Source organism: Hyperolius riggenbachi, chromosome 4 (assembly GCF_040937935.1).
Source record: "Hyperolius riggenbachi isolate aHypRig1 chromosome 4, aHypRig1.pri, whole genome shotgun sequence".
In the NCBI taxonomy this organism is placed as follows: domain Eukaryota; kingdom Metazoa; phylum Chordata; class Amphibia; order Anura; family Hyperoliidae; genus Hyperolius; species Hyperolius riggenbachi.
In genome coordinates, this window is record NC_090649.1 from 487,013 (window position 1) to 512,811 (window position 25,799).

A 25,799-nucleotide genomic window follows, 5' to 3' on the forward strand; every position below is an offset into this window, starting at 1 on the left:
GTGGCAGAGTAAAGTAGCAGTGACACGTGGCAAAAGTAGCGGGTGACACGTGGCAGAGTAAGTAGCAGTGACACGTGGCAGAGTAAGTAGCGGTGACACGTGGCAGAGTAAGTAGCGGTGACACGTGGCAGAGTAAGTAGCGGTGACACGTGGCAGAGTAAGTAGCGGTGACACGTGGCAGAGAGTAAGTAGCGGTGACACGTGGCAGAGTAAGTAGCGTGACACATTGGTAAGTAGTAGCGGTGACACGGTGGACACATTGCAGAGTAAGTAGCGGTGACACGTGGCAGAGTAAGTAGCGGTGACAGGTGGCAGAGTAAGTATCGTGAACGTGCAGAGTAGACACGTGGCAGAGTAAAGTAGCGGTGACACGTGGCAGAGTAAGTAGCGGTGACACGTGGCAGAGTAAGTAGCGGTGACACGTGGCAGAGTAAGTAGCGGTGACACGTGGCAGAGTAAGTAGCGGTGACACGTGGCAGAGTAAGTAGCGGTGACACGTGGCAGAGTAAGTAGCGGTGACACGTGGCAGAGTAAGTAGCGGTGACACGTGGCAGAGTAAGTAGCGGTGACACGTGGCAGAGTAAGTAGCGGTGACACGTGGCAGAGTAAGTAGCGGTGACACGTGGCAGAGTAAGTAGCGGTGACAGGTGGCAGAGTAAGTAGCGGTGACACGTGGCAGAGTAAGTAGCGGTGACACGTGGCAGAGTAAGTAGCGGTGACACGTGGCAGAGTAAGTAGCGGTGACACGTGGCAGAGTAAGTAGCGGTGACACGTGGCAGAGTAAGTAGCGGTGACACGTGGCAGAGTAAGTAGCGGTGACACGTGGCAGAGTAAGTAGCGGGAAGAGAAGTCTCATTCGGTGGAGTTGTGTTAGCAGAGGAGGCATTATAATGGTAAAATGGGGAGGGGTATGTATGAAGTGGGAGGGATCTGGGCTTAGCTGGAGGGTATATATGAAGGGGGATGGATCTGGGGTGAGGGGGAAGGGTATATGAAGTGGGAGGGATCTGGGCTGATCGGGAGGGCTATATATGAAGTGGGAGGGATCTGGGCAGAGGGGGAGGAGTGTATATGAAGTGGGAGGGATCTGGGCTGAGCTAGAGAGATGTATATATGAAGTGGGCGGGATCTGGGCTGAGTGGGAGGGGTATATGTGAAGTGGGAGGGATCTGTGCTGAGCGTTAGAGGTATAGAGGAAGCGGGAGGGATCTGGGCTGAGGGGAGGGGTATATAGGAAGTGGGAGGGATCTGGTCTGAGGGGGAGGGGTATATATGAAGTGGGCGAGATCTGGGCTGAGTGGGAGGGGTATATATGAAGTGGGAGGGATCTGTGTAGGGGGAAGGGGAACAAGTTGGAGCAGAGGAATATCAGTAGCAGAGTGATAAATGAATGATATGGAGGCGTGGCGTCAGTGAGAAGGAAATTATGTAGACGAGGGGTCTTTATTGTGTTAATGGGATGAAGAAGACCATAAATGGAGGACCTGGTGGAGTCAGAATTATAGTAATGGGGTGGAGTCTTTAAAGGAAGAGGAGGAGTCTGTATATAATGGTGATGTGCAAATTTGTATGTTCCCTCCCCTTCCCCATGCCTTAGTTCGTGGTTTATGAATGACGCCAGTTCCCAGTATGCAATGCTCTACTGTCCTGCAATAATATTGTACAATGAGGCCACGCCCACAGCTGCTGGGCCAATCAGTAATGAGAGCCCTGGTAATGGGGAGGGAGAAGCATTTACCTGCTATGATTATTACTGGGCAGTATGAGGTGACCATATGGCTTCTGCCTGAGGAGAGTCCACCAGCAGGACCACCAATGTGACCACGTGGCTTCTGCCTGAGGAGAGTCCACCAGCAGGACCACCAATGTGACCACGTGGCTTCTGCCTGAGGAGAGTCCACCAGCCGGACCACCAATGTGACCACGTGGCTTCTGCCTGAGAAGAGTCCACCAGCCAGACTACCAATGTGACCACGTGGCTTCTGCCTGAGGAGAGTCCACCAGCCAGACTACCAATGTGACCAGGTGGCTTCTGCCTGAGGAGAGTCCACCAGCAGGACCACCAATGTGACCACGTGGCTTCTGCCTGAGGAGAGTCCACCAGCAGGACCACCAATGTGACCACGTGGCTTCTGCCTGAGGAGAGTCCACCAGCAGGACCACCAATGTGACCACGTGGCTTCTGCCTGAGAAGAGTCCACCAGCCAGACTACCAATGTGACCACGTGGCTTCTGCCTGAGGAGAGTCCACCAGCCAGACTACCAATGTGACCACGTGGCTTCTGCCTGAGGAGAGTCCACCAGCCGGACTACCAATGTGACCACGTGGCTTCTGCCTGAGGAGAGTCCACCAGCAGGACCACCAATGTGACCACGTGGCTTCTGCCTGAGGAGAGTCCACCAGCAGGACCACCAATGTGACCACGTGGCTTCTGCCTGAGGAGAGTCCACCAGCCAGACTACCAATGTGACCAGGTGGCTTCTGCCTGAGGAGAGTCCACCAGCAGGACCACCAATGTGACCACGTGGCTTCTGCCTGAGGAGAGTCCACCAGCAGGACCACCAATGTGACCACGTGGCTTCTGCCTGAGGAGAGTCCACCAGCAGGACCACCAATGTGACCACGTGGCTTCTGCCTTAGGAGAGTCCACCAGCCAGACTACCAATGTGACCACGTGGCTTCTGCCTGAGGAGAGTCCACCAGCCAGGACTACCAATGTGACCACGTGGCTTCTGCCTGAGGAGAGTCCACCAGCCAGACTACCAATGTGACCACGTGGCTTCTGCCTGAGGAGAGTCCACCAGCAGGACCACCAATGTGACCACGTGGCTTCTGCCTGAGGAGAGTCCACCAGCAGGACCACCAATGTGACCACGTGGCTTCTGCCTGAGGAGAGTCCACCAGCCAGACTACCAATGTGACCACGTGGCTTCTGCCTGAGGAGAGTCCACCAGCAGGACCACCAATGTGACCACGTGGCTTCTGCCTGAGGAGAGTCCACCAGCCAGACTACCAACAAGTAAAAAAGAGAGAGAAAGGCCTTGCACATCCCTGTATAAAACTTGGCATTTATTTGAAAAAAGTTAAAAGGCATACATTACATTTCCACAGACTGGCAGAGAGAGGTACAGGCGTATGGGGAGGTCGACAGCCATTTCGCGCCGTCACATTCTGTGGCGCTTCGTCAGGACAACCGCCCCAGTGTAAAATCCCCCTTTAAATAGATGCTTACCATATTTTCTTGTTTAGGGAGCAGCTGCATTCATGGCCCCTGTCGCGCTGACCAGTGTGGAGCGCACGCCATCCTAGAATGGAAAAAAGGGGAGGCAACATCCGCTCAATGGAGCGCAACCCGGAAGACTTACATCATATCCGGAGGAGGCTCCAACCCGTACGTCAGACGGATGCGGACAAAAAGCCGCATCGGTCAGGGCGCAATACGCATGGATTACCAGCACTGTCCGCATAGGGGCAGCATGGCATAAACTAATATACGCATGCAGGTCCATGAATGTAGTCTCCATTGCTGCCATCCAGTGGCCAAAATTAATATTGCCACAATTAGAATTACCTTAAAGAGAATCTGTATTGTTAAAATCACACAAAAGTAAACATACCAGTGCATTAGGGGACATCTCCTATTACCCTCTGTCACAATTTTGCCGCTCCCCGCCGCATTAAAAGTGGTTAAAAACAGTTTTAACCACTTCAGGATTCGGCGTACGCTTAACTACGCCCCTGAATCCTGAAGTGGATTGCATGGAAACGGCCGCTCGTATGAGCGGCCGTTCCATGTCAGTTCACGGAGGGTGTCTCCGTGAACACCCTGCGAGCCGCCGATCGTGGCTCGCAGGGTAAATGTAAACACACGGGGAAGATCTTCCCCGGTGTTTACATGTATACGGCGCTGCTGCGCAGCAGCGCCGTGGCGGAGATCGGCGAGCCCGGCCTCTGATTGGCCGGGGACCGCCGGCACCTGATAGGCTGAAGCCTATCCCATCAGGCGCAGGACGGAATTCCGTCCTGCGCCGCTCACAGGGGGAGGTAGAGGGAGGGAAGGGGAAGGCGGCCAGGAAGCGCTGCGGAGGGGGGCTTTGAAGAGAGCCCCCCCCGCAAGCGCAAGCAGCCGGCGGCGATCAGACCCCCCCAGCAGGACATCCCCCTAGTGGGGAAAAAAGGGGGGAAGTCTGATCGGCCTGGCTGCTAGCTGATCGGTGCTGCGGGCTGGAGAGCCCACGCAGCACCGATCAGCAAAACCACCCGGTATCCGGAAGTGGTTAAAAAGTTTGTTTATAAACAAACAAAATGGCCACCAAAACAGGAAGTAGGTTGATGTACAGTATGTCCACACATAGAAAATACATCCATACACAAGCAGGCTGTATACAGCTTTCCTTTTGAATCTCAAGAGATCATTTGTGTGTTTCTTTCCCCCTGCATCTCTCATGCACTGAAGTTTCAGGCTGCTCTTTTCTTCCTGCAAACAGCTTTGCCCTTGTCTATAATTCCTCAGTATGTGAAAGCCCAGCCAGCTCAGAGGACGATTTATCCAGCTTGTAAAAGATAAGAGAGAAGAGAGAAGCTGCCCTAATCTAAATAACACACAGGCAGTTTGCATAGAGGGGCCAGGAAGGGGGAGTTCATAGCAGAACCACAATACTGAAGAACTTGGCAGCCTTCCAGACACAGGCTGACAAGTCTGACAAGAGAGAGATAAGTTGATTTATTACAGAGACTGTGATAGTAGAAAGTGCTGCAGTAAGCCAGAACACATTAGAATAGCTTTTGGAACTTGTAGGATGATAAAAAACAGGATGCAATTTTTGTTACGGAGTCTCTTTAAGGAGCAGATGGAAATAAAGATAAAAATACAGCTGCTCACCAGCCCAAGGACTAAATAGATCTAATTATAAGATATGGACACAACCAAGGTCGGCCTCAGTGCCGTGCCAGTGGGGAGGAGAAAATAAAATATTTTTATCTAAAGGTTCATAGGATACTGAAAAGAATGAAGCACTTAAGCTCCAAACTCAGCAGCCCAGCAGGACGCACACTGTCTGACCAGAGCAGCCATCACATACCTAGGAAGCAAAAACAAAGCATTGTAACACAGATAAAATCAATGAAAAATATATAATATAAACACCACAATTTAGAGGAAAACTGCTAAATTATTCTTTTCATTCAGCCCTAGAGGTCCAACTGCATCAAAATATGCAATCCAAAAACTTTCCCTCTGCAAGAGTTTGCGGTGCCAATCACCACCCCTCCAGGGCCGGATTTGGGGAAAGGCATCCAAAGCCAGTGCCTAGGGCGCCAGAATCCACCAGAAATGTTGGGGCGGGTGGTGATAGGTTGCCTGCAGCTGTCACCCGCCCTGAGAGGAGCTGCTCTTCAAGTCCGCAGGCAGCCCTTTTACTATGCTGGAGCGGTATATGGCATGCTGGAGTGACTCTGCCTGTAGCGTAGAGAGGCAAACTGTCTTCCGGTTACCCGGCCAGCGGCTTCCTGTTAGCAGCCGCATCACTAACTCAGCCGCCCCTCCCTTCCCAGAGCCTTCCTCTTTATTTCCGGAGTGCAGGAGCAGAGACACAGAGTCACTAACATTCTCCAGGCTTCCAGCGCCGAACGAAGCTTCCTCTATCCTTCCGTCAGCTGCCGCTGTGCGCCTCTCCCTCCTGTCGGCGTCTCTCACATGTGACTTGCCGGTAACTTGCAGACGAGTCACATGTGAGAGACGCCGACAGGAGGGAGAGGCGCACAGCGGCAGCTGACGGAAGGATAGAGGAAGCTTCGTTCGGCGCTGGAAGCCTGGAGAATGTTAGTGACTTTGTGTCTCTGCTCCTGCACTCCGGAAATGAAGAGGGAAGTTGGGGGGGGGGGGGGGAGTAAGTGGACATCATCCACACTGGCTCCTGCTCTGCTGGGGGGAGGGGGTGACTTAGTGCTAGCATATTTTAGCTCCCTATATTGAAAGGGAGGGAGATGGCATCTGGCTAGTCTACCCATAAGGAGGGGGGTGTGAGCTTGTGGCTACCTATGGGTATGGGGGAGGTGTAAACATCTGGCTACCTGGGGGAGAGGGGTTAAGCATCTGACTACCTATGGTAAAGTGAAGGGGACAGGGGCAGCTACTTATACTAAAACGGGGTGGCACAGGGACAGCCTCTGACTACTTATATTAAGGGGAGGAGACAGCATCTGACTACAGATACTAAGGTGTGTGTGTGGGGGGGAGGCACACATACTGGGGGTCATGAACATATACAGCCCCCCCATTGCTACCCAGGACCCTATTTTTTCTTGGCGCTGGCTGCACTCCCATGTACAAGTGCAACTGTACAGGGCATGCACAAGTATGGTCCATGCATTCCCATTAGCACAAAACCAGACGTGCACAAAAGGCTTTGTGCTACTGGACGTGTGGGCCATACTTGCACAGACCCAGCATGGTTGCACCCACAGGGAAGAAGAGGGTCCCAAGCAGCAGTGAGGGGTCTGAATATGTACAGAGGGTTCCAGCGCAGGAACACTGGGGAAAAGTGTGTAAACATTTGGGGGTGTTGAGATATTGTTGGCAGGGGGGGGGGGGGCTGCTGATAGTGGGCCTTGGGAGGTAAACAGTATAAATCCGGCCCTGCACCCCTCCGATCGTGTTTTACCTGTTCAAGACCCAGAAACCTCATTTTAGTTACATCACTGTTGTGGGCCCCCCGCATGTGTTCGATGACTCTAGGGCAACCCTCACCGCTATGAACGGACCTGCAGTGGGCCTGGTAGCGGTCCTTGAGCATATTAGTGGTTTCACCCACATAAATACGCTGACAAGGACAAATCAGAGCATACACCAGCCCCTTTGTTCTACAGTTTATAAATGGTTTAATCCTGCACGTCCGTCCAAAGCGAGTGAAAGTATCGCCTAATTCAATGAAATTACAACAGGAACATCTCTGACATCTAAAATTACCCTTAGGGCGGTTAGAACCTAGCCAGGATTGTGACTGAGAACTCACAAATTCACTGTGTGTTAACTTGTCTCTTAAATTGGGGACCCGCTTATAAGAAATACAAGGCTGTACAGCACTTTTTCATTTCAAGGCCTTATCTTGTTGGATGATCCACCAATTTTTTTGAATTGCCTGTTTAATGCAACCAAACATTGGTGAATAGGAGAAATGCATATAAAATCTATCTTGATTCCCATTCTGATTCCTATCTCTATTTGCTCTTAATAAGGAAGTCCTATAAAGGCTTGTTGGACCATATGTAATTTATACCCCCTATCCAACAGTCTGGACTTTAAATCCTCTGCCTGTTCAAGGAAAGTCTCCCAGGAGCTAGCATTCCTGCGCAATCTGAGGAACTGTCCATAGGGGACTCCCCTGACAGTAGAGGATGGATGGTAACTGGATGCACTTAAGAGGGTATTAACGGCCGTAGGTTTCCTATAGGTTTTAGTCAGAATCACACCCTCATGAATCTGGACTTCCAAATCCAAAAATTGCAACTGCTGATCACCCCAAGTGTGCGTGAACGCCATATTAACATCATTTGAATTCAGGTATCCCATAAATTCCAGTACTTCTGTAGTGCTTCCTCAATTTCCCCGTAGCCCGGTGTGGTATTGCATCCCTAAAATTCACAAATCTTTGGAAAACCCACCAGGCCGTCCCATTGTTTCAGCCATTGGTTCATTAACGGAGCCCTTGTCCCAATTTCTTGATTTTCAGTTGAGACCCCTTTTGAGATCTTTGCCTTCATATGTGGGGGACACTACAGAAGTACTAAATATTTTAGGCTCTTTTGAGTGGCAGCCTGATTATCATCTAGCATCGGTAGATGTTGTGTCTTTATACAGTCGTATTTGCCATACAGATGGCTTAGAGGCAATTAGATAGTTCGTGCCTGAGTTAACGGATGATGAAGCATTGCAGTGGTTCCTTCTGGCGGGTCTGGAGTTTGTCCTCACCAGGAACTCATTTCTGTTTGACCGCCAGTGGTACCATCACAGTGTTCTCCCCAGAGCCTTTTACCAGGGCGGGCCGCCCGGGTCATCTCCCCCAAGCGCCCGGCTGATAATATCAGCGTTCTGTGTGCTCATTAGTTAGCAGCAGCGGCTGTCACTCAGGGACGCTTCCTCCGCCCTCCTCCTCAGCTCCCGGCAGTTGTGTGGAGGGGCGGGGAGTGCAGGTGACGTCACGCAGCTCAGTTCGTTGAGCAGAATATTGGAGAGGAAGGGAGAAGATGCAAGATGCGTGGCTCAGTTCTCTCTGTGGAATGCAATGTTTAGCCAGACGCTCCTGTCCTCAACTCCCAGTATTCATCCAGCTGCCGGCCATTGCGTGTGTGTGTGTGTGTGTGTGTGTGTATACAGTGTGTGTGTGTGTACAGTGTGTGCAGTGTGTGTGTACAGTGTGTGAGTGTGTGTGTGTATACAGTGTGTGTGTGTACAGTGTGTGTGTGTACTGTGTGTGTGTGCACAGTGTGTGTGTGTCTTGCTGGCTGCTGCTGAAGGAGGGGGGATGCTTGACCCTTTGACCTCCTTATTACCGAGTTCCACGGGCTGTGACTAATGCCAGAAGTGTTACAGGTGAGGGGGAGATAGGAGATGGTCACAGACTCGCAGGGCAAAGCCAGACAGCAGCAGAGTGATTAGTGACACCCTGGCCCCTTGACAACCATACACCCAGCTATATTCCGTGTGACTGACTGAATTTGAAAATGAAACTACTAAGATGTGTTCCCATGTTTCCTATATACATAGGTGGTGTAAGAGGGGATATCTGGTGCCCTAGCATGATATTCATAAGATCCATAAGCTGCCTGCTTATCAATATCATGCTATGGCCCAGAAATCCTCTTTTCCTCACTAGGACCGCCCATGTATATAGGAAAAGCTGCTAGTTTCATTATCAAATCAGCTGCAGAGTAGTTAAAACTTTCAGAGACACTATTAGAAGAAAATGGCCAGCTACTTACCTGGGGCTTCCTCCAGCCCTTTAAGTTGTTCTTATTCCTTGCAGTCATTCCGGGTTGCTTTGTTCCTCTGCTGCCCCCTCTGAACTCTGCATGCGTGGCCACTTGCCACTCGCCTCCTCCATAATGTTCCCATGTCCGGTAGCGTGCTGCACATGCACAGTAACTAAAAATTGCTACTGTGCATGGGCAAAATGCTCCCACCCACAAGAGCATGATCGAGGAGGTGCGGTGATAAGGAACACAGCAGCTTGGAATGGCGGTGAGGGAGCAGGAGGGGATTCCTGTACACAAGACAGAGCCTAGCATGTCACTTTAAAGGGGTATGTGTGTGTGTGTGTGTGGGGGGGGGGGAAGCGGGGGAAGTGATTCCCCACCTAGTAGCACCTAGACTGTCTATCCCCACCCGGCTACTTTTTCATACCACCCGGCTGGAAAAAATTTCTGGGGAGAACACTGCATCAGGAGGTCGGCACGGCCATGGGAAGTCCTGTGGCCCCCACTTATGCCGGCCTTTTCATGGGCCATTGGGAGGCCAATTACATCTATTCATCGAGGAATGGGTTCCTGGAGCGGATTAGACTCTGGATCCGCTATATATCGATGATATCCTGATAGTGTGGGAGGGGCAACAGAACGAATTTGTGGAATTTATGGGATACCTGAATTCAAATGATGTTAATATGGCGTTCACGTTGTCCTTTTAATGTTTTCTTAGCTTAAATGTTCTCAATTCATCTCTCTCTCTCTCTCTCTCTCTCTCTCTCTCTCTCTCTCTCTCTCTCTCTCTCTCTCTCTCTCTCTCTCTCTCTCCTTCTCCCTTTACCTCTCTATCCCTCTCTCTCTCCCTCTGTGTCTCTCTCTCTGTCCCTCTCTCTCCTATCTCTCTCTCTCCCTCTCCCTTTACCTCTCTCTCCCTCTCTCTCCTCTCTCCCTCTCCCTCTCTCTCTCTCTCCCTCTCTCTCTCTCTCTCTCTCTCTCTCTCCTCTCTCTCCCTCTCTCTCTCTCTCTCTCCTCTCTCTCTCTCTCTCTCTCTCTCTCTCTCTCTCTCTCTCTCTCTCCCTCCCTCTCTCTCTCTCTTACTTTCTGTCAATAATTAACCATTAATTGGCCTGGATCTTTGCCCTTCTCTCCCCTCCTTGGCAGTTTTGTTCTGGACAGTTTGGCAAGTTACGGTATAGATGTGAGACATATTGTCAGTCACCCAGAATCATCCTTCCCAGCTTCCATAGTCATCAGCAATATCTGCAATGGAAGCAGAACCATTCTGCATATGAACAGGTGAGTATCTGTGTGACGTTTAGGTCTGTGTGGTGGTATGGTGTATGATAGATGTAAAAGTCTGTGGTGGGATGGTGTATGGCAGAGCTATAGGTCTGTGGTGGGATGGTGTATGGTAGAGGTGTAGGTATGTGGTGGGATGGTGTATGGCAGAGGTGTAGGTTTGTGGTGGGATGGTGTATGGCAGAGGTATAGGTCTGTGGTGGGATGGTGTATGGTAGAGGTGTAGGTCTGTGGTGGGATGGTGTATGGTAGAGGTGTAGATCTGTGGTGGGATGGTGTATGGTAGAGGTATAGGTCTGTGGTGGGATGGTGTATGGTAGAGGTATAGGTCTGTGGTGGGATGGTGTATGGTAGAGGTATAGGTCTGTGGTGGGATGGTGTATGGTAGAGGTATAGGTCTGTGTGGTGGGATGGTGTATGATAGAGGTGTAGGTATGTGGTGGGATGGTGTATGGTAGAGGTGTAGGTTTGTGGTGGGATGGTGTATGGCAGAGTTATAGGTCTGTGGTGGGATGGTGTATGGTAGAGGTCTGTAGTGAGATGGTGTATGGTAGAGCTATAGGTCTGTGGTGGGATGGAGTATGGTAGAGGTGTAGGTATGTGGTGGGATGGTGTATGGTAGAGCTATAGGTCTGTGGTGGGATGGTGTATGGTAGAGGTCTGTGGTGAGATGGTGTATGGTAGAGGTGTAGGTATGTGGTGGGATAGTGTATGGTAGAGGTACAGGTCTGTGGTAGGATGGTGTATGGTAGAGGTGTAGGTCTAGGATGGAATAGTGTATGGTAGAGGTACAGGTCTGTGGTGGGACGATGTATGGTAGAGGTAAAGGTCTATGGTGTATGGTAGAGGTATAGGTCTGTAGTGAGATGGTGTATGGTAGAGGTGTAGGTATGTGGTAGGATGGTGTATGGTAGAGGTGTAGGTTTGTGGTGGGATGGTGTATGGTAGAGGTCTGTGGTGGGATGGTGTATGACAGAGTTATAGGTCCGTGGTGGGATGGTGTATGGTAGAGGTATAGGTCTGTGGTGGGATGGTGTATGGTAGAGCTAATGGTCTGTGGTGGGATGGTGTATGATAGAGGTGTAGGTCTGTGGTGGGATGGTGTATGGTAGAGGTCTGTAGTGAGATGGTGTATGGTAGAGCTATAGGTCTGTGGTGGGATGGTGTATGGCAGAGGTGTAGGTATGTGGTGGGATGGTGTATGGTAGAGCTATAGGTCTGTGGTGGGATGGTGTATGGTAGAGCTATAGGTCTGTGGTGGGATGGTGTATGATAGATGTAAAAGTCTGTGGTGGGATGGTGTATGGTAGAGGTATAGGTCTGTGGTGGGATGGTGTATGGTAGAGGTATAGGTCTGTGGTGGGATGGTGTATGGTAGAGGTGTAGGTATGTGGTGGGATGGTGTATGGTAGAGCTATAGGTCTGTGGTGAGATGGTGTATGGTAGAGGCCTGTAGTGAGATGGTGTATGGTAGAGGTATAGGTCTGTGGTGGGATGGTGTATGGTAGAGGTGTAGGTATGGGGTGGGATGGTGTATGGACGGTAGAGCTATAGGTCTGTGGTGGGATGGTGTATGGTAGAGGAGTAGGTCTGTGGTGGGATGGTGTATGGTAGAGGTATAGTTCTGTGGTGGGATGGTGGATGGTAGAGGTATAGTTCTGTGGTGGGATGGTGGATGGTAGAGGTATAGGTCTGTGGTGGGATGGTGTATGGTAGAGGTCTGTAGTGAGATGGTGTATGGTAGAGGTATAGGTCTGTGGAGGGATGGTGTATGGTAGAGCTATAGGTCTGTGGTGGTATGGTGTATGATAGAGCTATAGGTATGTGGTGGGATGGTGTATGGTAGATGTAAAAGTCTGAGGTGGAATGGTGTATGGTTGAGCTATAGGTCTGTGGTGGGATGGTGTATGGTATAGGTCTGTGGTGGGATGGTGTATGGTAGAGCTATAGGTCTGTAGTGAGATGGTGTATGGTAGAGGTCTGTAGTGAGATGGTGTATGGTAGAGGTATAGGTCTGTGATGGGATGGTGTATGGTAGAGGTGTAGGTCTGTGGAGGGATGGTGTATGGTAGAGCTATAGGTCTGTGGTGGGATGGTGTATGGTAGAGGTCTGTAGTGAGATGGTGTATGGTAGAGGTATAGGTCTGTGATGGGATGGTGTATGGTAGAGGTATAGGTCTGTGGAGGGATGGTGTATGGTAGAGCTATGGGTCTGTGGTGGGATGGTGTATGGTAGAGGTCTGTAGTGAGATGGTGTATGGTAGATGTATAGGTCTGTGGTGGGATGGTGTATAGTAGATGTAAAAGTCTGTGGTGGGATGGTGTATGGTAGAGCTATAGGTCTGTGGTGGGATGGTGTATGGTAGAGGTCTGTGGTGGGATGGTGTATGGTAGAGGTCTGTAGTGAGATGGTGTATGGTAGAGTTATAGGTCTGTGGTGAGATGGTGTATGGTAGAGGTGTAGGTATGTGGTGGGATAGTGTATGGTAGAGGTACAGGTCTGTGGTGGGATGGTGTATGGTAGAGGTGTAGGTCTAGGATGGAATAGTGTATGGTAGAGGTACAGGTCTGTGGTGGGATGATGTATGGTAGAGGTAAAGGTCTGTGGTGGGATGGTGTATGGTAGAGGTATAGGTCTGTAGTGAGATGGTGTATGGTAGAGGTGTAGGTATGTGGTGGGATGGTGTATGGCAGAGTTATAGGTCTGTGGTGGGATGGTGTATGGTAGAGGTATAGGTCTGTGGTGGGATGGTGTATGGTAGAGCTATAGGTCTGTGGTGGGATGGTGTATGATAGAGGTGTAGGTCTGTGGTGGGATGGTGTATGGTAGAGGTCTGTAGTGAGATGCTGTATGGTAGAGCTATAGGTCTGTGGTGGGATGGTGTATGGCAGAGGTGTAGGTATGTGGTGGGATAGTGTATGGTAGAGCTATAGGTCTGTGGTGGGATGGTGTATGATAGATGTAAAAGTCTGTGGTGGGATGGTGTATGGTAGAGGTATAGGTCTGTGGTGGGATGGTGTATGGTAGAGGTATAGGTCTGTGGTGGGATGGTGTATGGTAGAGGTGTAGGTATGTGGTGGGATGGTGTATGGTAGAGCTATAGGTCTGTGGTGAGATGGTGTATGGTAGAGGTCTGTAGTGAGATAGTGTATGGTAGAGGTATAGGTCTGTGGTGGGATGGTGTATGGTAGAGGTGTAGGTATGTGGTGGGATGGTGTATGGTAGAGCTATAGGTCTGTGGTAAGATGGTGTATGGTAGAGGAGTAGGTCTGTGGTGGGATGGTGTATGGGAGAGGTATAGTTCTGTGGTGGGATGGTGGATGGTAGAGGTATAGGTCTGTGGTGGGATGGTGTATGGTAGAGGTATAGGTCTGTGGTGGGATGGTGTATGGTAGAGGCCTGTAGTGAGATGGTGTATGGTAGAGGTAAAGGTCTGTGGAGGGATGGTGTATGGTAGAGCTATAGGTCTGTGGTGGTATGGTGTATGATAGAGCTATAGGTATGTGGTGGGATGGTGTATGGTAGATGTAAATGTCTGTGGTGGAATGGTGTATGGTAGAGCTATAGGTCTGTGGTGGGATGGTGTATGGTAGAGGTAGAGGTCTGTGGAGGGATGGTGTATGGTAGAGCTATAGGTGTGTGGTGGGATGGTGTATGGTAGAGCTATAGGTCTGTGGTGGGATGGTGTATGGTAGAGCTATAGGTCTGTAGTGAGATGGTGTATGGTAGAGGTCTGTAGTGAGATGGTGTATGGTAGAGGTATAGGTCTGTGATGGGATGGTGTATGGTAGAGGTGTAGGTCTGTGGAGGGATGGTGTATGGTAGAGCTTTAGGTCTGTGGTGGGATGGTGTATGGTAGAGGTCTGTAGTGAGATGGTGTATGATAGAGGTATAGGTCTGTGATGGGATGGTGTATGGTAGAGGTATAGGTCTGTGGAGGGATGGTGTATGGTAGAGCTATGGGTCTGTGGTGGGATGGTGTATGGTAGAGGTCTGTAGTGAGATGGTGTATGGTAGATGTATAGTTCTGTGGTGGGATGGTGTATGGTAGAGGTCTGTAGTGAGATGGTGTATGGTAGAGTTATAGGTCTGTGGTGAGATGGTGTATGGTAGAGGTGTAGGTATGTGGTGGGATAGTGTATGGTAGAGGGACAGGTCTGTGGTGGGATGGTGTATGGTAGAGGTGTAGGTCTAGGATGGAATAGTGTACGGTAGAGGTACAGGTCTGTGGTGGGATGATGTATGGTAGAGGTAAAGGTCTGTGGTGGGATGGTGTATGGTAGAGGTATAGGTCTGTAGTGAGATGGTGTATGGTAGAGGTGTAGGTATGTGGTGGGATGGTGTATGGTAGAGGTGTAGGTCTAGGATGGAATAGTGTATGGTAGAGGTGTAGGTATGTGGTGGGATGGTGTATGGTAGAGGTGTAGGTTTGTGGTGGGATGGTGTATGGCAGAGTTATAGGTCTGTGGTGGGATGGTGTATGGTAGAGGTATAGGTCTGTGGTGGGATGGTGTATGGTAGAGGTATAGGTCTGTGGTGGGATGGTGTATGGTAGAGCTATAGGTCTGTGGTGGGATGGTGTATGATAGAGTTGTAGGTCTGTGGTGGGATGATGTATGGTAGAGGTCTGTAGTGAGATGGTGTATGGTAGAGCTATAGGTCTGTGGTGGGATGGTGTATGGCAGAGGTGTAGGTATGTGGTGGGATGGTGTATGGTAGAGCTATAGGTCTGTGGTGGGATGGTGTATGATAGATGTAAAAGTCTGTGGTGGGATGGTGTATGGTAGAGGTATAGGTCTGTGGTGGGATGGTGTATGGTAGAGGTATAGGTCTGTGGTGGGATGGTGTATGGTAGAGGTGTAGGTATGTGGTGGGATGGTGTATGGTAGAGCTATAGGTCTGTGGTGAGATGGTGTATGGTAGATGTCTGTAGTGAGATGGTGTATGGTAGAGGTATAGGTCTGTGGTGGGATGGTGTATGGTAGAGGTGTAGGTATGTGGTGGGATGGTGTATGGTAGAGCTATAGGTCTGTGGTGGGATGGTGTATGGTAGAGGAGTAGGTCTGTGGTGGGATGGTGTATGGGAGAGGTATAGTTCTGTGGTGGGATGGTGGATGGTAGAGGTATAGGTCTGTGGTGGGATGGTGTATGGTAGAGGTATAGGTCTGTGGTGGGATGGTGTATGGTAGAGGCCTGTAGTGAGATGGTGTATGGTAGAGGTATAGGTCTGTGGTGGGATGGTGTATGGTAGAGGTATAGGTCTGTGGAGGGATGGTGTATGGTAGAGCTATAGGTGTGTGGTGGGATGGTGTATGGTAGAGCTATAGGTCTGTGGTGGGATGGTGTATGGTTGAGGTCTGTAGTAAGATGGTGTATGGTAGAGGTATAGGTCTGTGATGGGATGGTGTATGGTAGAGGTGTAGGTCTGTGGAGGGATGGTGTATGGTAGTGCTATAGGTCTGTGGTGGGATGGTGTATGGTAGAGGTCTGTAGTGAGATGGTGTATGGTAGATGTATAGGTCTGTGGTGGGATGGTGTATGGTAGAGCTATAGGTCTCTGGTCGGATGGTGTATGGTAGAGGTCTGTAGTGAGAGGGTGTATGGTAGAGTTATAGGTCTGTGGTGAGATGGTGTATGGTAGAGGTGTAGGTATGTGGTGGGATAGTGTATGGTAGAGGTACAGGTCTGTGGTGGGATGGTGTATGGTAGAGGTGTAGGTCTAGGATGGAATAGTGTATGGTAGAGGTACAGGTCTGTGGTGGGATGATGTATGGTAGAGGTAAAGGTCTGTGGTGGGATGGTGTATGGTAGAGGTATAGGTCTGTGGTGGGATGGTGTATGGTAGAGGTGTAGGTTTGTGGTGGGATGGTATATGGCAGAGGTATAGGTCTGTGGTGGGATGGTGTATGGCAGAGGTATAGGTCTGTGGTGGGATGGTGTATGGCAGAGATGTAGGTTTGTGGTGGGATGGTGTATGGCAGAGGTATAGGTCTGTGGTGGGATGGTGTATGGTAGAGGTGTAGGTCTGTGGTGGGATGGTGTATGGTAGAGGTGTAGGTCTGTGGTGGGATGGTGTATGGTAGAGCTATAGGTCTGTAGTGAGATGGTGTATGGTAGAGGTCTGTAGTGAGATGGTGTATGGTAGAGGTATAGGTCTGTGATGGGATGTTGTATGGTAGAGGTATAGGTCTGTGGAGGGATGGTGTATGGTAGAGCTATAGGTCTGTGGTGGGATGGTGTATGGTAGAGGTCTGTAGTGAGATGGTGTATGGTAGATGTATAGGTCTGTGGTGGGATGGTGTATGGTAGATGTAAAAGTCTGTGGTGGGATGGTGTATGGTAGAGCTATAGGTCTGTGGTGGGATGGTGTATGGTAGAGGTCTGCAGTGAGATGGTGTATGGTAGAGTTATAGGTCTGTGGTGAGATGGTGTATGGTAGAGGTGTAGGTATGTGGTGGGATAATGTATGGTAGAGGTACAGGTCTGTGGTGGGATGGTGTATGGTAGAGGTGTAGGTCTAGGATGGAATAGTGTATGGTGGAGGTACAGGTCTGTGGTGGGATGATGTATGGTCGAGGTAAAGGTCTGTGGTGGGATGGTGTATGGTAGAGGTATAGGTCTGTGGTGGGATGGTGTATGGTAGAGGTGTAGGTATGTGGTGGGATGGTGTATGGTAGAGCTATAGGTCTGTGGTGAGATGGTGTATGGTAGAGGTCTGTAGTGAGATGGTGTATGGTAGAGGTATAGGTCTGTGGTGGGATGGTGTATGGTAGAGGTGTAGGTATGTGGTGGGATGGTGTATGGTAGAGCTATAGGTCTGTGGTAAGATGGTGTATGGTAGAGGAGTAGGTCTGTGGTGGGATGGTGTATGGGAGAGGTATAGTTCTGTGGTGGGATGGTGGATGGTAGAGGTATAGGTCTGTGGTGGGATGGTGTATGGTAGAGGTATAGGTCTGTGGTGGGATGGTGTATGGTAGAGGCCTGTAGTGAGATGGTGTATGGTAGAGGTCTGTAGTGAGATGGTGTATGGTAGATGTATAGGTCTGTGGTGGGATGGTGTATGGTCGAGGTATAGGTCTGTGGTGGGATGGTGTATGGTAGAGGCCTGTAGTGAGATGGTGTATGGTAGAGGTATTGGTCTGTGGAGGGATGGTGTATGGTAGAGCTATAGGTCTGTGGTGGTATGGTGTATGATAGAGCTATAGGTATGTGGTGGGATGGTGTATTTTTAGATGTAAAAGTCTGTGGTGGAATGGTGTATGGTAGAGCTATAGGTCTGTGGTGGGATGGTGTATGGTAGAGGTATAGGTCTGTGGAGGGATGGTGTATGGTAGAGCTATAGGTGTGTGGTGGGATGGTGTATGGTAGAGCTATAGGTCTGTGGTGGGATGGTGTATGGTAGAGGTGTAGGTCTGTGGTGGGATGGTGTATGGTAGAGGTGTAGGTCTGTGGTGGGATGGTGTATGGTAGAGCTATAGGTCTGTAGTGAGATGGTGTATGGTAGAGGTCTGTAGTGAGATGGTGTATGGTAGAGGTATAGGTCTGTGATGGGATGTTGTATGGTAGAGGTATAGGTCTGTGGAGGGATGGTGTATGGTAGAGCTATAGGTCTGTGGTGGGATGGTGTATGGTAGAGGTCTGTAGTGAGATGGTGTATGGTAGATGTATAGGTCTGTGGTGGGATGGTGTATGGTAGATGTAAAAGTCTGTGGTGGGATGGTGTATGGTAGAGCTATAGGTCTGTGGTGGGATGGTGTATGGTAGAGGTCTGTAGTGAGATGGTGTATGGTAGAGTTATAGGTCTGTGGTGAGATGGTGTATGGTAGAGGTGTAGGTATGTGGTGGGATAGTGTATGGTAGAGGTACAGGTCTGTGGTGGGATGGTGTATGGTAGAGGTGTAGGTCTAGGATGGAATAGTGTATGGTGGAGGTACAGGTCTGTGGTGGGATGATGTATGGTCGAGGTAAAGGTCTGTGGTGGGATGGTGTATGGTAGAGGTATAGGTCTGTGGTGGGATGGTGTATGGTAGAGGTGTAGGTATGTGGTGGGATGGTGTATGGTAGAGCTATAGGTCTGTGGTGAGATGGTGTATGGTAGAGGTCTGTAGTGAGATGGTGTATGGTAGAGGTATAGGTCTGTGGTGGGATGGTGTATGGTAGAGGTGTAGGTATGTGGTGGGATGGTGTATGGTAGAGCTATAGGTCTTTGGTAAGATGGTGTATGGTAGAGGAGTAGGTCTGTGGTGGGATGGTGTATGGGAGAGGTATAGTTCTGTGGTGGGATGGTGGATGGTAGAGGTATAGGTCTGTGGTGGGATGGTGGATGGTAGAGGTATAGGTCTGTGGTGGGATGGTGTATGGTAGAGGCCTGTAGTGAGATGGTGTATGGTAGAGGTCTGTAGTGAGATGGTGTATGGTAGATGTATAGGTCTGTGGTGGGATGGTGTATGGTAGAGGTATAGGTCTGTGGTGGGATGGTGTATGGTAGAGGCCTGTAGTGAGATGGTGTATGGTAGAGGTATAGGTCTGTGGAGGGATGGTGTATGGTAGAGCTATAGGTCTGTGGTGGTATGGTGTATGATAGAGCTATAGGTATGTGCTGGGATGGTGTATTTTTAGATGTAAAAGTCTGTGGTGGAATGGTGTATGGTAGAGCTATAGGTCTGTGGTGGGATGGTGTATGGTAGAGGTATAGGTCTGTGGAGGGATGGTGTATGGTAGAGCTATAGGTGTGTGGTGGGATGGTGTATGGTAGAGCTATAGGTCTGTGGTGGGATGGTGTATGGTAGAGGTCTGTAGTAAGATGGTGTATGGTAGAGGTATAGGTCTGTGATGGGATGGTGTATGGTAGAGGTGTAGGTCTGTGGAGGGATGGTGTATGGTAGTGCTATAGGTCTGTGGTGGGATGGTGTATGGTAGAGGTCTGTAGTGAGATGGTGTATGGTAGATGTATAGGTCTGTGGTGGGATGGTGTATGGTAGAGCTATAGGTCTCTGGTCGGATGGTGTATGGTAGAGGTCTGTAGTGAGAGGGTGTATGGTAGAGTTATAGGTCTGTGGTGAGATGGTGTATGGTAGAGGTGTAGGTATGTGGTGGGATAGTGTATGGTAGAGGTACAGGTCTGTGGTGGGATGGTGTATGGTAGAGGTGTAGGTCTAGGATGGAATAGTGTATGGTAGAGGTACAGGTCTGTGGTGGGATGATGTATGGTAGAGGTAAAGGTCTGTGGTGGGATGGTGTATGGTAGAGGCCTGTAGTGAGATGGTGTATGGTAGAGGTCTGTAGTGAGATGGTGTATGGTAGATGTATAGGTCTGTGGTGGGATGGTGTATGGTAGAGGTATAGGTCTGTGGTGGGATGGTGTATGGTAGAGGCCTGTAGTGAGATGGTGTATGGTAGAGGTATAGGTCTGTGGAGGGATGGTGTATGGTAGAGCTATAGGTCTGTGGTGGTATGGTGTATGATAGAGCTATAGGTATGTGGTGGGATGGTGTATTTTTAGATGTAAAAGTCTGTGGTGGAATGGTGTATGGTAGAGCTATAGGTCTGTGGTGGGATGGTGTATGGTAGAGGTATAGGTCTGTGGAGGGATGGTGTATGGTAGAGCTATAGGTGTGTGGTGGGATGGTGTATGGTAGAGCTATAGGTCTGTGGTGGGATGGTGTATGGTAGAGGTCTGTAGTAAGATGGTGTATGGTAGAGGTATAGGTCTGTGATGGGATGGTGTATGGTAGAGGTGTAGGTCTGTGGAGGGATGGTGTATGGTAGTGCTATAGGTCTGTGGTGGGATGGTGTATGGTAGAGGTCTGTAGTGAGATGGTGTATGGTAGATGTATAGGTCTGTGGTGGGATGGTGTATGGTAGAGCTATAGGTCTCTGGTCGGATGGTGTATGGTAGAGGTCTGTAGTGAGAGGGTGTATGGTAGAGTTATAGGTCTGTGGTGAGATGGTGTATGGTAGAGGTGTAGGTATGTGGTGGGATAGTGTATGGTAGAGGTACAGGTCTGTGGTGGGATGGTGTATGGTAGAGGTGTAGGTCTAGGATGGAATAGTGTATGGTAGAGGTACAGGTCTGTGGTGGGATGATGTATGGTAGAGGTAAAGGTCTGTGGTGGGATGGTGTATGGTAGAGGTATAGGTCTGTGGTGGGATGGTGTATGGTAGAGGTGTAGGTTTGTGGTGGGATGGTATATGGCAGAGGTATAGGTCTGTGGTGGGATGGTGTATGGAAGAGGTATAGGTCTGTGGTGGGATGGTGTATGGCAGAGATGTAGGTTTGTGGTGGGATGGTGTATGGCAGAGGTATAGGTCTGTGGTGGGATGGTGTATGGTAGAGGTGTAGGTCTGTGGTGGGATGGTGTATGGTAGAGGTGTAGGTCTGTGGTGGGATGGTGTATGGTAGAGCTATAGGTCTGTAGTGAGATGGTGTATGGTAGAGGTCTGTAGTGAGATGGTGTATGGTAGAGGTATAGGTCTGTGATGGGATGTTGTATGGTAGAGGTATAGGTCTGTGGAGGGATGGTGTATGGTAGAGCTATAGGTCTGTGGTGGGATGGTGTATGGTAGAGGTCTGTAGTGAGATGGTGTATGGTAGATGTATAGGTCTGTGGTGGGATGGTGTATGGTAGATGTAAAAGTCTGTGGTGGGATGGTGTATGGTAGAGCTATAGGTCTGTGGTGGGATGGTGTATGGTAGAGGTCTGTAGTGAGATGGTGTATGGTAGAGTTATAGGTCTGTGGTGAGATGGTGTATGGTAGAGGTGTAGGTATGTGGTGGGATAGTGTATGGTAGAGGTACAGGTCTGTGGTGGGATGGTGTATGGTAGAGGTGTAGGTCTAGGATGGAATAGTGTATGGTGGAGGTACAGGTCTGTGGTGGGATGATGTATGGTCGAGGTAAAGGTCTGTGGTGGGATGGTGTATGGTAGAGGTATAGGTCTGTGGTGGGATGGTGTATGGTAGAGGTGTAGGTATGTGGTGGGATGGTGTATGGTAGAGCTATAGGTCTGTGGTAAGATGGTGTATGGTAGAGGAGTAGGTCTGTGGTGGGATGGTGTATGGTAGAGGTGTAGGTATGTGGTGGGATGGTGTATGGTAGAGCTATAGGTCTGTGGTAAGATGGTGTATGGTAGAGGAGTAGGTCTGTGGTGGGATGGTGTATGGGAGAGGTATAGTTCTGTGGTGGGATGGTGGATGGTAGAGGTATAGGTCTGTGGTGGGATGGTGTATGGTAGAGGTATAGGTCTGTGGTGGGATGGTGTATGGTAGAGGCCTGTAGTGAGATGGTGTATGGTAGAGGCCTGTAGTGAGATGGTGTATGGTAGAGGTCTGTAGTGAGATGGTGTATGGTAGATGTATAGGTCTGTGGTGGGATGGTGTATGGTAGATGTAAAAGTCTGTGGTGGGATGGTGTATGGTAGAGCTATTGGTCTGTGGTGGGATGGTGTATGGTAGAGGTCTGTAGTGAGATGGTGTATGGTAGAGTTATAGGTCTGTGGTGAGATGGTGTATGGTAGAGGAGTAGGTCTGTGGTGGGATGGTGTATGGTAGAGGTGTAGGTCTAGGATGGAATAGTGTATGGTGGAGGTACAGGTCTGTGGTGGGATGATGTATGGTCGAGGTAAAGGTCTGTGGTGGGATGGTGTATGGTAGAGGTATAGGTCTGTGGTGGGATGGTGTATGGTAGAGGTGTAGGTATGTGGTGGGATGGTGTATGGTAGAGCTATAGGTCTGTGGTAAGATGGTGTATGGTAGAGGAGTAGGTCTGTGGTGGGATGGTGTATGGGAGAGGTATAGTTCTGTGGTGGGATGGTGGATGGTAGAGGTATAGGTCTGTGGTGGGATGGTGTATGGTAGAGGTATAGGTCTGTGGTGGGATGGTGTATGGTAGAGGCCTGTAGTGAGATGGTGTATGGTAGAGGTCTGTAGTGAGATGGTGTATGGTAGATGTATAGGTCTGTGGTGGGATGGTGTATGGTAGATGTAAAAGTCTGTGGTGGGATGGTGTATGGTAGAGCTATAGGTCTGTGGTGGGATGGTGTATGGTAGAGGTCTGTAGTGAGATGGTGTATGGTAGAGTTATAGGTCTGTGGTGAGATGGTGTATGGTAGAGGAGTAGGTCTGTGGTGGGATGGTGTATGGTAGAGGTGTAGGTCTAGGATGGAATAGTGTATGGTGGAGGTACAGGTCTGTGGTGGGATGATGTATGGTCGAGGTAAAGGTCTGTGGTGGGATGGTGTATGGTAGAGGTATAGGTCTGTGGTGGGATGGTGTATGGTAGAGGTGTAGGTATGTGGTGGGATGGTGTATGGTAGAGCTATAGGTCTGTGGTGAGATGGTGTATGGTAGCGGTCTGTAGTGAGATGGTGTATGGTAGAGGTATAGGTCTGTGGTGGGATGGTGTATGGTAGAGGTGTAGGTATGTGGTGGGATGGTGTATGGTAGAGCTATAGGTCTGTGGTAAGATGGTGTATGGTAGAGGAGTAGGTCTGTGGTGGGATGGTGTATGGGAGAGGTATAGTTCTGTGGTGGGATGGTGGATGGTAGAGGTATAGGTCTGTGGTGGGATGGTGTATGGTAGAGGTATAGGTCTGTGGTGGGATGGTGTATGGTAGAGGCCTGTAGTGAGATGGTGTATGGTAGAGGTCTGTAGTGAGATGGTGTATGGTAGATGTATAGGTCTGTGGTGGGATGGTGTATGGTAGATGTAAAAGTCTGTGGTGGGATGGTGTATGGTAGAGCTATAGGTCTGTGGTGGGATGGTGTATGGTAGAGGTCTGTAGTGAGATGGTGTATGGTAGAGTTATAGGTCTGTGGTGAGATGGTGTATGGTAGAGGTGTAGGTATGTGGTGGGATAGTGTATGGTAGAGGTACAGGTCTGTGGTGGGATGGTGTATGGTAGAGGTGTAGGTCTAGGATGGAATAGTGTATGGTGGAGGTACAGGTCTGTGGTGGGATGATGTATGGTCGAGGTAAAGGTCTGTGGTGGGATGGTGTATGGTAGAGGTATAGGTCTGTGGTGGGATGGTGTATGGTAGAGGTGTAGGTATGTGGTGGGATGGTGTATGGTAGAGCTATAGGTCTGTGGTGAGATGGTGTATGGTAGAGGTCTGTAGTGAGATGGTGTATGGTAGAGGTATAGGTCTGTGGTGGGATGGTGTATGGTAGAGGTGTAGGTATGTGGTGGGATGGTGTATGGTAGAGCTATAGGTCTGTGGTAAGATGGTGTATGGTAGAGGAGTAGGTCTGTGGTGGGATGGTGTATGGTAGAGGTGTAGGTATGTGGTGGGATGGTGTATGGCAGAGGTGTAGGTTTGTGGTGGGATGGTGTATGGCAGAGGTATAGGTCTGTGGTGGGATGGTGTATGGTAGAGGTGTAGGTCTGTGGTGGGATGGTGTATGGTAGAGGTGTAGATCTGTGGTGCGATGGTGTATGGTAGAGGTATAGGTCTGTGGTGGGATGGTGTATGGTAGAGGTGTAGGTATGTGGTGGGATGGTGTATGGTAGAGCTATAGGTCTGTGGTGAGATGGTGTATGGTAGAGGTCTGTAGTGAGATGGTGTATGGTAGAGGTATAGGTCTGTGGTGGGATGGTGTATGGTAGAGGTGTAGGTATGTGGTGGGATGGTGTATGGTAGAGCTATAGGTCTGTGGTAAGATGGTGTATGGTAGAGGAGTAGGTCTGTGGTGGGATGGTGTATGGGAGAGGTATAGTTCTGTGGTGGGATGGTGGATGGTAGAGGTATAGGTCTGTGGTGGGATGGTGTATGGTAGAGGTATAGGTCTGTGGTGGGATGGTGTATGGTAGAGGCCTGTAGTGAGATGGTGTATGGTAGAGGTAAAGGTCTGTGGAGGGATGGTGTATGGTAGAGCTATAGGTCTGTGGTGGTATGGTGTATGATAGAGCTATAGGTATGTGGTGGGATGGTGTATGGTAGATGTAAATGTCTGTGGTGGAATGGTGTATGGTAGAGCTATAGGTCTGTGGTGGGATGGTGTATGGTAGAGGTAGAGGTCTGTGGAGGGATGGTGTATGGTAGAGCTATAGGTGTGTGGTGGGATGGTGTATGGTAGAGCTATAGGTCTGTGGTGGGATGGTGTATGGTAGAGCTATAGGTCTGTAGTGAGATGGTGTATGGTAGAGGTCTGTAGTGAGATGGTGTATGGTAGAGGTATAGGTCTGTGATGGGATGGTGTATGGTAGAGGTGTAGGTCTGTGGAGGGATGGTGTATGGTAGAGCTTTAGGTCTGTGGTGGGATGGTGTATGGTAGAGGTCTGTAGTGAGATGGTGTATGATAGAGGTATAGGTCTGTGATGGGATGGTGTATGGTAGAGGTATAGGTCTGTGGAGGGATGGTGTATGGTAGAGCTATGGGTCTGTGGTGGGATGGTGTATGGTAGAGGTCTGTAGTGAGATGGTGTATGGTAGATGTATAGTTCTGTGGTGGGATGGTGTATGGTAGAGGTCTGTAGTGAGATGGTGTATGGTAGAGTTATAGGTCTGTGGTGAGATGGTGTATGGTAGAGGTGTAGGTATGTGGTGGGATAGTGTATGGTAGAGGGACAGGTCTGTGGTGGGATGGTGTATGGTAGAGGTGTAGGTCTAGGATGGAATAGTGTATGGTAGAGGTACAGGTCTGTGGTGGGATGATGTATGGTAGAGGTAAAGGTCTGTGGTGGGATGGTGTATGGTAGAGGTATAGGTCTGTAGTGAGATGGTGTATGGTAGAGGTGTAGGTATGTGGTGGGATGGTGTATGGTAGAGGTGTAGGTCTAGGATGGAATAGTGTATGGTAGAGGTGTAGGTATGTGGTGGGATGGTGTATGGTAGAGGTGTAGGTTTGTGGTGGGATGGTGTATGGCAGAGTTATAGGTCTGTGGTGGGATGGTGTATGGTAGAGGTATAGGTCTGTGGTGGGATGGTGTATGGTAGAGGTATAGGTCTGTGGTGGGATGGTGTATGGTAGAGGTGTAGGTCTAGGATGGAATAGTGTATGGTAGAGGTGTAGGTATGTGGTGGGATGGTGTATGGTAGAGGTGTAGGTTTGTGGTGGGATGGTGTATGGCAGAGTTATAGGTCTGTGGTGGGATGGTGTATGGTAGAGGTATAGGTCTGTGGTGGGATGGTGTATGGTAGAGGTATAGGTCTGTGGTGGGATGGTGTATGGTAGAGCTATAGGTCTGTGGTGGGATGGTGTATGATAGAGGTGTAGGTCTGTGGTGGGATGGTGTATGGTAGAGGTCTGTAGTGAGATGGTGTATGGTAGAGCTATAGGTCTGTGGTGGGATGGTGTATGGCAGAGGTGTAGGTATGTGGTGGGATGGTGTATGGTAGAGCTATAGGTCTGTGGTGGGATGGTGTATGATAGATGTAAAAGTCTGTGGTGGGATGGTGTATGGTAGAGGTATAGGTCTGTGGTGGGATGGTGTATGATAGATGTAAAAGTCTGTGGTGGGATGGTGTATGGTAGAGGTATAGGTCTGTGGTGGGATGGTGTATGGTAGAGGTATAGGTCTGTGGTGGGATGGTGTATGG

General features: G+C 49.7%; 1 protein-coding gene across 7 annotated transcripts in view; it reads left to right on the forward strand.

Moving 5' to 3' along the window:
• The window catches only part of KHK (ketohexokinase), a 217,064-nt gene that overhangs the window by 83,005 nt on the left and 108,260 nt on the right, over positions 1–25,799 (forward strand). For 4 of the 7 annotated variants that reach the window (XM_068279784.1, XM_068279785.1, XM_068279783.1 and 1 more), the window contains exon 3: positions 10,124–10,258. The exons of 1 other annotated variant lie outside the window; for it this stretch is intronic. In XM_068279784.1, coding sequence (XP_068135885.1) covers positions 10,124–10,258 — 135 coding nt within the window. Of the gene's footprint in view, positions 1–3,210; positions 3,393–10,123; positions 10,259–25,799 lie in introns of those variants that run through there. 2 more of the 7 variants (XM_068279782.1, XM_068279787.1) reach the window with 1 other exon arrangement.